At 46.1% G+C, this 16,093-nt stretch overlaps 1 protein-coding gene across 2 annotated transcripts in view; it reads right to left on the bottom strand.

Moving 5' to 3' along the window:
* LOC121271409 (ras GTPase-activating protein nGAP-like) overlaps positions 1–16,093 on the bottom strand; it is a 126,978-nt gene that overhangs the window by 49,873 nt on the left and 61,012 nt on the right. The window contains exon 1 of one of the 2 annotated variants that reach the window (XM_041177401.1): positions 4,211–4,437. The exons of the other annotated variant lie outside the window; for it this stretch is intronic. Coding sequence (XP_041033335.1) covers positions 4,211–4,250 — 40 coding nt within the window. The 5' untranslated portion in view covers positions 4,251–4,437. Of the gene's footprint in view, positions 1–4,210; positions 4,438–16,093 lie in introns of those variants that run through there. 2 annotated transcript variants of the gene reach the window in all.

Below are 16,093 nucleotides of genomic sequence, written 5' to 3'. Positions count from 1 at the left end.
AGTGGGATCCTGCTGCACACAAATTGTTTGTTGGTTTTCTACATTATAGCAGCAACCACACAAAGTGAGTTGTTGGCAAAGTCCTTCAGGATATTCTGAGGTTGTGAAAGGTGCTATAGAAATGCAAATTGGTACTGAGGGGTGGGCAATGAATGTGGATCCAGCCAGCCACACCCAAATCCCATGAATGCATAAAATGAGATATGAATGCAAATCCTTCTTTCAGGCCACGTCCTAGTCAAGTGGTAACTCATAGAAAATTAGTAAACACGCGTGAGAATGGGGGAATTCAGAGATAAGCAACACCCTTGCACTTAGGTTGTGAGAAATGCCTTCCCCTAGAACATTAAGGGAGCGAAAATCTAGCCTTGGCTGAGAGAAAAATCTTTAGAGGCCACTCGCTGCTTTTATTAAAAACAAAAGCAAAATGCTGCAGATGCCGGAAACCTGAGATAAAAAAAAAACACAGGAACATGCTGGAAATGCACCGCAGGCCTGGCAGTGTTTGTTGTTGAGAGAAACAGAGGCCGTAATTTTCAGCCCCCTCCCGCCAGCGGGGTCTTCCAGCCCTGCCGAAGGCGACGGACCTTTGGGTGACCCGCCGTTGCGTTTCGCAACCCCCCCCTCGCTGTGACGGATCCAGAAAATTCCACCTCCAGCGAGCGCTTCGGATTGGTGACCTCTCACCAGTACCTGGGAAAGGTCAGATATCCAACAGTTTACAACTGAGTACAGAGGCAGAAAAGAGGGAGGAAGGAGGAAAAGGGAAGCTACTTGATAGGGTGGGAAGCAGGAGGGACTTAATGCCAAAAGCAATGATAGTGCAGGGTAAGAATGGTGACAGTGGGACTGGACGAGAAACAATAGGTGGATTTAGAGGAAGCACAGATGACAACAGCAGAATCATCACCCCTTTTACATTTAATCAACCCTCCCCTCCACCCTGTCTCAGGCCTTCCCTTTAGTTTGTTCCTCTCCTTCCCCCCCTTTCTCCCCCCGGCTCTCCACTTGCTCGTCGGCTGTTAAGTCTCTAAAATCTCCCAGTTCCACCCTGAAACGTTCGCTCTGTTTCACCCTCCACTGGTGCTGCCCAAGTCCATCCAACATTTTCTAACTTTATTTCACCTTTCCAGCATCTGCAGTATTTTGGCTTTTGTTCCAACAATGGGGTAGATGTGGTCAGTGGGGGTATATGAGAGAGCAACAAGAGTCAATAATTATTAGAAAAATAGAGAAAGGACATATACTTTTTTTAAAAATTATTCTTTTATGGGATGTGGGCGTCACTGGCAAGGCCAGCATTTGTTGCCCATCCCTAATTGCCCTTGAACTGAGTAGCTTGCTAGGCTGTTTCCAAGGGCAATTAAGAGTCAACCACATTGCTGGGGGTCTGGAGTCACATGCCCAGGTAAGGATGGCAGATTTCTTTTCCTAAAGGGGGCATTAGTGAACCAGATGGGTTTTGATGACCAAGCAATGATAACTCCATTACTGAGAGACCAGCTTTCAATCCCCGATTGAAATTAAATTCCACCAGCTGCTGTGGTGAGATGTGAACCCCTGACCCCAGAGCATTAGCCTACAGCTCTGGATTATCAGCCCAGTGACAATACCACTACACCATCATCTCCCATTGGGCCTGAAAAGACTAGAGGAGGCTTTCAGTTGAGGCCAAATCAAACTTACCTCTTTTGAAAACAATAGAAGATATATGTCCAGAAAATTCAATCTCTTGGTGTTTGGGACTAGTTTTGCATCCTGTTGTGCACTCGGGAGAATGTGATTGCAAAAACAACAGCTTGCATTTATGTAGTGCCTTTAATCCAGTAAGCTTTCCCAAGGCATTTCATGAGAATATTATCAATCAAAATTTGGGGCCAAGTCACGTGAGGAGATATTAGGTGACTAAAAACTTGGTTCAAAGAGGTTGATTTTGAGGAACATCTTAAAAGGGAAGAGGAGATGTTTAGTGGGGAAGTTGGAGAGCCTGGGGTCAAAGGCAGCTGGAGGCACGTCAATCAATGGTGGAGTAATAGAAATTCGGGATGCACGGTGGACAGAATTGGAGGAGCACCGAGATCTTGGGGCATTGTAGGACTGGAGGATAGAAGACAATGAGGTCATGGGGGGGATTTGAACACAAGGATGAGAATTTTAAGATTGAGTGTTGTCGGGCTGGGAGTTAATGTAGTTCAGCAAGTACAGGGAGGTGTTAGCTGAATAGGATTTGGCACCGTATGATATGTATTACATTGTGCCCTGGCCCTGGTAACTATTGATTAACAAACACTGGATACAGCCTCTCACAAATCGCACTCAGAAACTTAATGTTGCTGCCATGCAAGGGCACAGATACAGGGTAATAATTGAAGTCCATCTATACAAGATAAAACAAAATTACAGCTCCTCTGTCAATGTGTCAACTGGTTATTGACTGACTCCAAGCTCTTTCAGTCCATGACCTCACTCAGAAAGACTATTGCAAGTATTTATTTGGTGAAAAAAACCTTTGACATCAATCTTAGATCCTTCCTTGATTCTGTTCCATTTGCCCCACAATCTCCTTTATATTAATAATTAGTTATAAGTGAAAATTAAAAAAAAAGACTTGTATTTCACAGCCTCGAAACATCCCAAAGTGCTTTACAGCCAATTAGGTACTTTTGAAATGTAGTCCCTGTTGCCACATAGGAAGTGCAGCAGCGAATTTGCACACAGCAAGCTCCCACAAACACTCATGTGATAATGATCAGGTATTCTGTTTTCTTAGTGATTTTAATTGAGGGGTAAATATTGACCAGGACATCAGGGATAATTTAACTGCAGTCTTCAAGTCTTGCTGTAGGACCTTTTATACCTGTTCCAGAGGGTGGACGGGGTCTGGATTTTATTTTTCACCCAATGGCAGCACCTCGAAGAGTGATGCACGTGGAGTTTCAGCCCAGATTTTGTCTGTCTGCATGTCTCTGGAGTGGGGTTTGAACCCAACAGCCCTTCTGACATACAGCTGAGAGTGCTACAGTCATGGCTGACACAAGTAAAGAAAGGGGTAGCAAAAGACTGGAGTTGGAAAAGCAATTATGTCTATCACCACTCAGCCTGTTGATTGTATTTGTTTCTTTAGCCTGTTGGTTGACTTGTTTCAAGCTATATGGGCCTATTGGATTTTCATTGCTTCCCTTACAGTTCAATTCTCTATCATTTTTAACATTCTTGATTGGGTACCTTGTAATTTCCCCTCATACAACACCCATCTCCCTGCTTCCAACCTGACCTCCACTTCAGTCTCTCTCTCTCCTCTTTGCCCTCATTCTTCCCTACATTACTCCAAAAACCTTCAAATATTTCATCAACACTAAAACCAGTACACAAGCTACCCCTACCCCCACCCCCACTCCCACCGCTGTCTAACAATTTCACTCCTGCAATATACTTAGCCACACAAATTGTCAAATTGATTGGATTCTGTTTTGCAAGTTGCCACAATGGGAATTGACCTCTGGCTTGTGGTCCAGTGCTGACTGTGGATTTGCAATGATCATCTACTAAAGACTTGAGTGAAATTAATACCTGGTTCATTAAATAAATGTGAGGGAGTGAGTTCCTGACTATAACTGACGTTTCTGTTTGTGCTAATGAGTTGCTGGTGTGAAACTGAACTGAACAAATCCGGAAAGTCCCAGTCTCAATCCTGTTAGAATGATAGAGTGATACAGCACAGGAGGCCATTCAGCCCATTGAGCCTGTGACAGTCCTTTGAAAGAGCTATCCAATTAGTCCAACTCCCCTGTTCTTTCCCCACTGCGCTGTATTTTTTTCTATCAAGTGTTCTATTTTGAACATTTCTATTGAATCTGCTTCCTCCCCCTTGGTACCATTCCAGTAACTCTCTCCCACCCCACCACCCACCCCCCTTCCAAGGCCTTGATGTGGTGTCCAGAACTGAACACAACCCTCCAGCTGAGGCCTAACTGATGTTGAATAATGGCAAATTATCCTGAGCGAAGCTGGCTTCCACTGGGACATTAGTTGAGGTGCTGTGATTAGCTTCAGTGGCCTTCAGTTGGTGAGGTAGCGACCAGGGAGAGGTCAATCTCTTCTCCACTGAGTTACCTACTGAGAAGGTAACTGATCCTTGTAAACAGCCTACACACTTTGCTGAGCTATGCATGCTGAGGTTGGGGAGACAGCATATAGAGTCGTCACTCACCTTGCTGCACCCCACAGGCTAACAATCGCTTCAAGCCCATCTTGGTCTGTAGCTGTTGTTTATTTTTTTTTGCCCAAGTCTCGGTGTTACACTCCCAGCGTCTAGAGTCTTCAGGCTGTGGCTCCCTCTGCCACGACCACCGCTGTCTCAAAGAACCTTTCCCAAAACCGTTCAGAGCTCCGGTGAGCTCCTCTTGAAGTTCTGCCTCCCTCTGCAGCCTGTTGAGAAAGGACTGTGGCCCTTCCCTGTGATGTGCTGCCTCCCTCACCACCAAGAGGTGTACATCGGTCTGATTGCAACTGCCAACCAACTTCACCGGTCACATGATCACGTCGGTCTGATTTCAGAGGAAATATTCAGCCCCGAATCTTCTCATTTTTCTACCTTCCTGACTTCCTGTTTGCAGCCACTCGTCTTGCAGTCTCTCAAATTTCCCCTGATTCACAACGAGGTCGCTTTTTGCTTCTTAGATTCACGATAAGCTCTGCGATCATTTTCTTGGTAACCTGACAACCAAGTCCAGCGGGAACTACAGAATGCTGCACAGCAGGGGGAAGAGGAGGCCACTCAGCCCATCACGCCGGTGCCAGCTCTTTGAAAGAATTCTCCAATCAGTCCCACTCCCCTTGCTCTCTCCCTGTAGCCCTGCGTATCTTCTCATTTTTCAATATTTATCCAATTCCCTTCTGAAAGTTATTGTTGAACTTGCTCCCATCACCCTTTCATATCGCAGATTATACAACTCACTGCGTTAAAAAAAATCCTTATCCCCTCCTTTGGTTTTTTCTGGCTAATAATTTTAAATCTGTGTCCTCTGGTTATCAACCCTCCTGTCACTGCAACCAGTTTCTCCTTACTCAGTCCTATCAAAACTCTCCATCACTTTGAACACATGTTCCCTTAACCCCCTCCATTCTAAGGAGAACAATATTTCGGCTCTCATAGTTTCTCTACAGAGCTGTGGCCTGGCTGATTTCTCCTCTCCTCTCTGCAGGTATACTGAGACCACCTGTAGAGACCCGGCTAGCTCTCCTGGAGTCAGCCAACCTGATGTGCAACAAGATTCGAGTTTAAGTAGTTTTTGAACCGTATCAGCAGAACACAGTGTACATCTGACAACCAAGACATGGGAAAAAAGCTGCATAATCACTGACAACACTGAAACCCATCATTGTGTCATCTGGATATTGTGTCACTGCAGCAAGCACGTTAATTAATATATATATATATTTTTTTTAATCCTTTGCGGGGCATGGGGGGAGCGGTTAGGTCACACTGTGGGATATGCAGGTGACAAAACGATAAACACAGCTGTCGACAGGAATTCCGACTGAAGTCCGCTTAATCTTGCCCCAAGACTTGTTAAATGTGTCATGCTGCCTCTCCATCTGCCTCCTGTTCTGAAAAGCGTTAGTCATTTCCTGCCCGCCAAGACGACTTAACTGCAATTTTGTTCACGGGCTGTTTGGAAATAGAGCAACAATCATGACCACGTCGGCCCGAAACCAGACAGAAGCCAACTGGTTTCATGGCGTGTGGGGCGAAACCTTCCCCCCACCCCCCCAACTTCCCCCTGACCCCGCAGCGCCATTCCCAGAATGTGTGTCTCATTGAGGAACACCAGCCGTTCACTGTTAGCCACTTCTGATGGTTAAAGGCTACTCTCAGCAGGTTAGAATGCGCAGCTCACATCACAAAGTTTAACAGTCTAGCATCCGCAATACACAAACAGGCCATTCGGCCCAACGGGTCTGTGCTAGGTTTATGCTCCCCCCAAGCCTCCGCCCACCCTTCTTCCCAGCAGCATATCCCTCTGCTCCTTTCCCCCCACCGTGTGTTTTATCCAGATTCCCCTTAAATGTATCTATACTATCCGCCTCAGCCAATATCTGTGGGAGCCAGTCCCACATTCTCCCCACTCTCTGGGTAAAGACGTTTCTCCTGAATCCCCTGTTGGATTTATCAGTGACTATCTCATATTGATGGCCCCCTGGTTCTGGTCTCATCAGTATTTTCTCTACTTCTACCACATTGACTCTCAACCTAGTCTCCAAGGAAACCCTGGGCGGAGGGTGGGGTGGGCGTTGTAGAGAATTCTGAGCGAGTCCGCGAAATAATTTCTCTAGCCGGGCAAGTGAAAGGAAAACCCAAAGGGAAAAAGGGCTGTAAGAAGAGCTAAAAAAAACAAAAAAAACCCCAAAAAACTGCGGATGCTGGAAATCCAAAACAAAAACAGAATTACCTGGAAAAACTCAGCAGGTCTGGCAGCATCAGCGGAGAAGAAAAGAGTTGACGTTTCGCGTCCTCATGACCCTTCGACAGAACTAGGTGAATCCAAGAAGGGGTGAAATATAAGCTGGTTTAAGATGGTTGGTGGGGAGGGGGGTGGGTTGGGTGGGGGGAGAGAAGTGGAGGGGGTTGGTGTGGTTGTAGGGACAAACAAGCAGTGATAGGAGCAGATCATCAAAAGATGTCACAGGCAAAAGAACAAAAGAACACAGAGGTGTTGAAGTTGGTGATATTATCTAAACGAATGTGCTAATTAAGAAGGATGGTTTGGAGAGACCAAACGTAAACTGGATGACTGCTTTGCAGAACACCTGCGGTCTATCCGCAAGAATGACCCAAACCTCCCTGTCGCTTGCCATTTCAACACTCCACCCTGCTCTCTTGCCCACATGTCTGTCCTTGGCTTGCTGCATTGTTCCAGTGAAGCCCAACGCAAACTGGAGGAACAACACCTCATTTTCCGACTAGGCACTTTACAGTCTTCTGGACTGAATATTGAATTCAACAACTTTAGGTCGTGAGCTCCCTCCCCCATCCCCGCCCCCTTTCTGTTTCTTCCCCCTTCCTTTTATTTTTTCCAGTAATTTATATAGATTTTTCTTTTCCTACCTATTTCCATTATTTTTAAATATTTTATGCGAGCTATACCTTGAGTGCCCTACCATCCATTCTTAATTAGCACATCCATTTAGATAATATCACCAACTTTAACACCTATGTGTTCTTTTGTTCTGTTGTCTGTGACATCTTTTGATGATCTGCTTCTATCACTGCTTGTTTGTCCCTACAACCACACCAACCCCCTCCACTTCTCTCCCCCCACCCAACCCACCCCCCCAACACACCTTAAACCAGCTTATATTTCACCCCTTCTTGGATTCACCTAGTTCTGTCGAAGGGTCATGAGGACTCGAAACGTCAACTCTTTTCTTCTCCGCCAATGCTGCCAGACCTGCTGAGTTTTTCCAGGTAGTTCTGTTTCTGTAAGAAGAGCTGCCTTCCCAACCTGCTCTATATGAACTCACAAGGAGTTGGTGTTAGCCCCACTCGAGTAGCTGACAGACGTGTTCACCCCCAAAACTCCTAAACACTCTTCACAGTCACAAGGATCTCAGCTGCCATGGTTAGTGAGTGGCCCAGTTACTTTCAGGAGGAGAGGCAATGTCGGTGTATTTGCTGCTGTGATACCCGGGTGGTTGGGGGGGTGGGGGTGGGGTGGGGGGTGGGGGGCGGGGGGGGGTGGCGGTTGTGTTGAATTTGGGCTCCTGTGCAGTGAACGTGTCACTGCGATGCTGCACACACAACCAGACTGAGTATTGTCCATTTATATTAACCTCGTGTTAGTTTGATTCTTCTGATTGTGGAAAGGGTCAGTTCGTTTTACAGAAATTTTCTGCCATGTTGCCATAATATATATTAGTGGAATGATTCAGTAACACAGAGAACCTGTGGTGGTTTTGAACAGGTTGGTGGAATATTCCCAAGAGGGTCACATCCGCGTGAGGGATCTGTTATAAAGTTGCAGGAGAGAAAACTTGGCTCCTTATGTGAAGCTTCTCTTTAAGCAACAGAATTGTCAGCCTGTTAAACAGCAAAGTATGGTGAGACTGTTCACCCTGGTATTGCCCAGGTATGTCCTGTACACAAAGAACAGGACAAATCCAACCCGGCCAATTATCGCCCCATCAGTCTACTCTCGATCATCAGTAAAGTAATGGAAGGGGTCATCAGCAGTGCTATCAAGCAGCACTTGCTTAGCAATAACCTGCTCACTGATGCTCAGTTTGGTTTCTGCCAGGGGCACGCAGCTCCTGACCTCATTACAGCCTTGGTCCAAGCATGGACAAAAGAGCTGAACTCCCGAGGTGAGGTGAGAGTGACTGCCCTTGACATCAAGGCAGCATTTGACCGAGTGTGGCATCAAGGAGCCCTAGCAAAACTGGAGTCAATGGGAATCAGGGGGGGAAAACTCTCCACTGGTTGGAGTCGTACCTAGCACAAAGGAAGATGGTTGTGGTTGTCGGAGGTCAATCATCTCAGCTCCAGGACATCACTGCAGGAGTTCCTCAGGGTCGTGTCCTCGGCCCAACCATCTTCAGCTGCTTCATCAATGACCTTCCTTCCATCATAAGGTCAGAAGTGGGGATGTTCGCTGATGATTGCACAATGTTCAGCACCATTCACAACTCCTCAGATACTGAAGCAGTCCATGACCAAATGCAGCAAGACCTGGACAATATCCAGGTTTGGGCTGACAAGTGGCAAGTAACATTCATGACACACAAATGCCAGGCAATGACCATCTCCAACAAGCCAGAATATAACCATCATTCCTTGATGTTCAATGGCATTACCATAACAGAATCGTACACTATCAACATCCTGGAGGTTACCATTGACCAGAAACTGAACTAGAATAACCATATAAATACTGTGGCTACAAGAGCAGGTCAGAGGCTAGGAATCCTGTGACAAATAACTCACTACCTGATTCTCCAAAGCCTGTCCACCATCTACAAGGCACAAGTCAGGAGTGTGATGGAATACTCCCCACTTGCCTGGGTAAGTACAGCTCCAACAACACTCAAGAAGCTGGACACCATCCAGGACAAAGCAGCCCACTTGATTGGCACCACAAACATTCAGTCCTTCTATCACCAACGCACAGTAGCAGCAGTGTGTACCATCTACAAGATGCACTGCAGGAACTCACCAAGGCTCCTCCGACAGCACCTTTCAAACCCATGACCACTACCATCTAAAAGGACAAGGACAGCAGACACATGGGAACATCACCACCTGGAAGTTCCCCTCCAAGCCACTCACCATCCTGACTTGGAAATATATCGGCCGTTCCTTCACTGTCGCTGGGTCAAGATCCTGGAACTCCCTTCCTAACAGCACTGTGGGTGTACCTACACCAAATGGACTGCAGCGGTTCAAGAAGGCAGCTCACCATCACCTTCTCAAGGGCAATTAGGGATTGGCAATAAATGCTGGGCCAGCCAGTGACACCCACATCCCGTGAATGAATAAAAAAAAGCTGTTGTTAATACTGATTTGATCAGTAGCTGCTTGTGACCTGTAAATGAATTTAGCAATGTGCTCTTTCATTCTTTCACAGGATGTTGGTGTCACTGGCTAAGCCATTATCTATTTACGCTCAAGAACAGAGTGGCTTGCTAGACTATTTCAGATTCAACCACATTGCTGTGGGTCTGGAGTCACATGTAGGCCAGACCAGGTAAGGACAACAGATTTCCCTCCCTAAAGGGCCTTAGTGAACCAGATGGGTTTTTACAACAATTGACAATGGTTTTATGGTCTACCTCAGAGATAAATTCAAATTTCACTGTCTGCCATGGTGGGGTTTGAATCCAGGTCCCCAGAGCCTTACCCCAGGTGCCTGTGTTACTAGTTCAGTAACAGTACCACTATGCCACCACCTCCCCTAATTGCCCTTGAGAAGGTGGTGGTGAGCTGCCTTCTTGAGCCGCTGCAGTCCATGTGGTGTAGGTACACCCACAGTGCTGTTAGGGAGGGAGTTCCAGGTTTTTGACCCAGCAACAATGAAGGAACGGCTGATGTATTTCCAAATCAGGATGGTGAGTGGCTTGGAGGAGAATTCACAATCTTTAACCACATTAAAAGCCATTGGAGTGTTAGTGGAGTTATGCGTAACTACTACCTCTGATTTTCCTGGTTTGTTTCATGATTGTCTAAATCAGTGAAGTTGTTCTCAATTTGTTACGGTAGAGAATTACCAATTTTTTGAAAGCATTATCAAAAACCCCCCTCCATGCAACACTTTCCTATTGTGAGTGTTATATTGATATATAATTTGGTTTGGAGGACCATGATCACTCATCCATTTGAAAAGGGGTCCTTCAACCACAATGGCTTGAGAACCTACCCTCTCAAACCCTTTCATAATCCTAAAGACCTCTATCAGCTCACCCCTCACCCCTCACCTCTCACCCTTCTCTTACATTTTCTCATGAAGTGTTTGTAAGAATTACATTTTTGCCTTTCAACCAGAGGAAATGCCTGGCGTGAATCTCTGGGCAGCTGCTCTATGCGTCATAGCAACAAAAAGCACCACTTGCTGGACAACTGGTTAACTGCAGTCCCAATGCTTCAGCACAGCCAGACATCTTCTTCATTGTTCACCTATTCCCATTCTGAATCTGTGCTGGGGCCTAGATCCATGACCATTGGGCTGGCTCCCATTGCCTTGGCCAGTGGGCTTTCAGTCAATGGGCAAGTCATAGAATCCAACAGTGCAGAAGGAGGCCATTCAGCCCATTGTGCCTGTTCCAGCTTTATGAAAGAGCTATCCAATTAGTCGCACTGCCCTCTGTTCTTTTCCTACAGCCTGCAAATTCCCCTTTCCAAGTATTTATCCAATTCCTTCTGAAAGTGACTGTTGAATCTGCTTCTACCGCCCGTTCAGGCAGTGCATTCCAGGTCACAACAATTCTCCCTGTGAAAAGAATTCCTCTCAACTTCTCTCTGCTTCTTTAGACTGTAAATCTGTGCTCTCTGGTTGCCGACCCAGTCCTAGTGGCACTACTTTATCAAAACCTCAAAAAATGTCCTTAACCATCTCGGCTGCTAGCAGAGCAACCCCAGCTCCTCTAGTTTCTCATCCCTGGTACTACTCTAGTAAATCTGCTCTACTCTCTCCAAAGGCCTTGATATCCTTCCTGAATTTTTAAAAATTATTCATTGGATGTGGGTGTTCCTGGCTAGGCCAGCATTTATTGCCCATCCCTAATTGCCCTTGTTCAGAGGGCATTTAAGAGTCAACCACATTGCTGTGGGCCTGGTGTCACATGCAGGCCAGACCAGGTAAGGGCATTAGTGAACCAGGTGGGTTTTTACAACAATTAGCTATGGTTTCATAGTCGTCATTAGACTTTATTTTATTCAAATTCAAAGTTCACCATCTGTCATCATGGGATTTAAACCTGGGTCCCCAGAGCATTACCCCAGGTGCCTAGATTACCAGTCCAGTGACAATACCACTACACCCCCACCTCCATTGTGGACAAGGCTGTTTGATCTGAGATATTTTTGCCATCTCTGCACAGGTCAAGGTTCAAACCCAGTACTTTTTTTCTTCTGTCTGACTCAGCTCCCCATTGGAAGCCTTGAATTAGGTCACTAGAGACTCTAGTTCAGTATTATTTCCATTAAGCTCTTAAACTACTTAAATTCATGCTTATGGTGTTAATTACACTGTGCAAAAACTTGGTGTCAAAGTAACCATGAGGCTAATGGTGCTCGCTGCTATTCATGCATAAATGGTGCAGCCTCAGGTGAGTGGCAGACACGTGGTTAAACAGTAAGGTGCAAACACTACATTATCTCATGAAAATGGTGTCTTTCCCTTCACTTCCCCATTTTTTAAGGAATTTGCTGTACTTGACCATTAAACTCACCACAGAAAGTTACAAGCCATTTAAAATGTTATAATTGTTAATTCCTGCCAAGCAACCACTCTGGAAATGAAAATTAACCTTTACAAGTGTAGGGTCTCATTCTTTCAGGTTTCAAATTTTGGGGGAAATGTGAAATGTTAAATTTAACTTTTTTTTTACTTTTCCTTTCTGTCTGTTTTATTCTTCTCTCTTTTAATCCAATCCTTCCTTCCCTCTCTTTATTTCTTGTTCTGAACCTGCTCTGACATTGAATTCACCCCCTTTAAGTCTTCCACCTTCTCTATCTTTGCACTGTTCTCAATCCTTCAATGTGATTGGTTGGGGAGATACGCTATTGGTTGCCCGGTTAATCCAATTCCAGATGCCCTGTTGCCTTTGCTGTGATATTGACAACTCATACTTCCAGTCACTTTGGGGCCAAAAATGTTTTCAGTTAAAAGGTGAATGGCAAGTCTAATTAACTAAGTCTGATATTAGTAGATGCTGTGCTGCAGCAAAATCTGGCCCACAGAAAGTTTCCGATCCAAAAAAACTGCTTTGAGTCATCAGAAAGCAGAGCAGGACACACAGCACATGAAGAGCAAGATCAAATAGAAGGAAGAATGAGTGTTAAAGTCTTTGCCTTAAATGGGTTAATGCTTCTGTTAAAATAGTAAAGGAATGCTACCCAAATATGTTAAAGAGTTGTGACTAATACAGACATTCGAGCCCAGAAAATTATGCTCAGTCTGTGCTTTGTTCTCCAGTCACTGATTTATTCATATTGGGCTTTATTCTTTATGAAACTGAGAAAATCCTGTGCATTTGAATCAATGGTTGTTCACAGGATCATCCAGACCTTACAGAAGCAAGAAAGATTCCTTCCTTCTCTGGCTCAAAGCACTCAAACTAGAAGCAGCCTTTCCCACACCATTAAGCCCATCAGCATGTATGCGCACACAGACACTCACACACACACACACACACACACACACAGGCATGTACACACAGGCACATGCACGCAGGCACACACATGCAGGCACACACACACACACGCAGGCGCACACACACACGCAGGTGCACACACAGGCACGCGCTCACACACACACACGCACGCAGGCACACACACGCAGGCACACACACACACACGCAGGCGCACACACACACACAGATGCACACACACACCCACCCACACACACACACGGGCACACACACACACACATGCAGGCACACACAGGCGCACACACAAGCACGCACTCACACACACACAGGTGCACACACACACACATACACACGCAGGCACACACACCAGGCACGCACAGACACACACGCACACATACACATACACACACACACACACACACACACAAGCACACATACACACACACACACACACACACACACATGCGTCCTTCATTCAATACGATGGTGGTTGACCTGTGATTTAACTTCATTTACCTGCCTTGGCTTCATATCAATTAATGAAGAGTGCAGGAGGACATGCCAGGAGCAGCACCAGGCATACCTAAAAATGAGGTGTCAACCTGGTGAAGCTACAGCACCAGGACTACTTGTGTATCAAACAGCATAAACAGCAAGTGATAGACAGAACTGAGCGATTCCACAACAAACAGATCAGATCTAAGCTCTGCAGTCCTGCCACATCCAGTCGTGAATGGTGGTGGACAATTAAACAACTCACTGGAGGCGGAGGATCCATAAATATCCCCATCCTCAATGATGGAGGAGCCCAGCACGTCAGTACAAAAGATAAGGCTGAAGCATTTGCAACAATCTTCAGCCAGAAGTGCCGAGTGGATGATCCATCTCAGCCTCCTCCGGAGGTCCCCAGCATCACAGGTGCCAATCTTCAGCCAATTCGATTCACTCCACATGATATTAAGAAATAGCTGAAGTCACTGGATACTGCAAAGGCTATGGGCCCTGACAGCATTCCAGCAATAGTACTAAAGATGTGCTCCAGAATGTTCTGTGCCCCTAGCCAAGCTGTTCCAGTACAGCTACAACACTGGCATCTACCCGACGATGAGAAAAATTGCCCAGGCATATCCTGTATACAAAAAGCAGAACTAATCCAACCCAACCAATTACCGCACCATCAGTATACTCTCGATCATCAGTAAAGTAATGGAAGGGGTCATCAACAGTGCTATCAAGCAGCACTTGCTTAGCAATGACCTGCTCACTGACGCCCAGTTTGGGTTCCGCCAGGGAACTCAGCTCCTGATAAAAACAAAAAACTGCGGATGCTGGAAATCCAAAATAAAAACAGAATTATCTGGAAAAACTCAGCAGGTCTGGCAGCATCGACGGAGAAGGAACGAGTTGATGTTTTGAGTCCTCAAGACCCTTCAGCAGAACTGAGCTCCTGACCTCATTACAGCCTTGGTTCAAACATGGACAAAATAGCTGAACTCCCGGGTTGAGGTGAGAGTGACTGCCCTTGACATCAAGGCTGCATTTGACCGAGTGTGGCATCAAGGAGCCCCAGCAAAACTGGAGTCAATGGGAATCAGGGGGAAAACTCTCCGCTGGTTGGAGGCATACCTAGCACAAAGGGAGATGGTTGTGATTGTTGGAGGTCAATCATCTCAGCTCCAGGACATCACTGCAGGAGTTCCTCAGGGTAGTGTCCTCGGCCCAACCATCTTCAGCTGCTTCATCAATGACCTTCCTTCCATCATAAGGTCAGAAGTGGGGATGTTCGCTGATGATTGCACAATGTTCAGCACCATTCACAACTCCTCAGATACTGAAGCAGTCCATGTCCAAATGCAGCAAGACCTGGACAATATCCAGGTTTGGGCTGACAAGTGGCAAGTAACATTCATGACACACAAGTGTCAGGCAATGACCATCTTCAACAAGACAGAATCTAACCATCATCCCTTGACAGTCAGTGGCATTACCATCACTAAATCCACCACTCTCAACATCCTGGGTGTCACCATTGACCAGAAACTGAACTAGACTAGCCATATAAATACTGTGACTGCAAAAGTAGGTCAGAGGCTAGGAAATGTGCGACGAGTAACTCACCTCCTGACTCCTCAAAGCCTGTCCACCATCTACAAGGCACAAGTCAGGAGTGGGATGGGATACTCCCCACTTGCCTGGATGAGTGCAGCTCCCACAACACTCAAGAAGCTTGACACCATCCAGGACAAAGCAGCCCACTTGATTGGCACCCCATCCACAAACATTCACTCCCTCCACCACTGACACACAGTAGCAGCAGTGTGTGTACCATCTACAAGATGCACTGCTGGAACTCACCAAGGCTCCTTAGACAGCACCTTCCAAAACCACAACCACTACCATCTAAAAAGACAAGGGCAGCAGATAGATGGTAACACCTCCACCTGGAAGTTCCCCTCCAAGCCACTCACCACTTGGAAATATATCGGCCGTTCCTTCACTGTCACTAGGTCAAAATCCTGGAACTCCCTCCCTAACAGCACTGTGGGTGTACCTACACCACATGGACTGCAGCGGTTCAAGAAGGCAGCTCACTACCACCTTCTCAAGGGCAACTAGGGATGGGAATAAGTGCTGGCCCAGCCAGCGAAGCCCACATCACATCAATGAATAGAAAATATACCTTTGAATACAAAAATCTATCAATCGCACATTTAAAATTAACAATTCATCGAGCATCAATTGTCGCTTGCAGAAGAGAGTTTCAAATATCTACCACACTGTGTGTGTAGAAGTGTCTCCTGATCTGTGGCTCTATTCTTAGAGGGGCAGTCCAACCTAACTCATTCTTTCCCAGCACCTCAACCTCGTGGGTTTACCTCTTACCATCGATGGGCTGCTCACTTCCAAAGCTTGATGCCATCCAACCATTGCTTCTCAATTAATCTCATTCTCTCCCCATCTACATACAAACATATGAACATGTGAATTAGGAGTAGGAGCAGGTTGCCTCGAACCTGCTCCGCCATTCAATCTGATCATCGCTGATCTGATTATAACCTCCTGCCTACCCCTTCCACCCCTTTGCTTATGAAGAATCTATCCAGCTCTGCCTTAAAAATATTCAAAGACTCTGCTTCCACTGTCCTTTTCAGGAGGACAGTTCCAAAGACTCACCACCCTCCCAGTGAAAACATTTCTCCTCACCTGTCCTAAACGGGTGCCCCCTTAT

This window comes from Carcharodon carcharias, chromosome 30 (genome assembly GCF_017639515.1).
Source record: "Carcharodon carcharias isolate sCarCar2 chromosome 30, sCarCar2.pri, whole genome shotgun sequence".
In the NCBI taxonomy this organism is placed as follows: domain Eukaryota; kingdom Metazoa; phylum Chordata; class Chondrichthyes; order Lamniformes; family Lamnidae; genus Carcharodon; species Carcharodon carcharias.
This window is presented reverse-complemented; position numbering and strand designations above follow the sequence as displayed.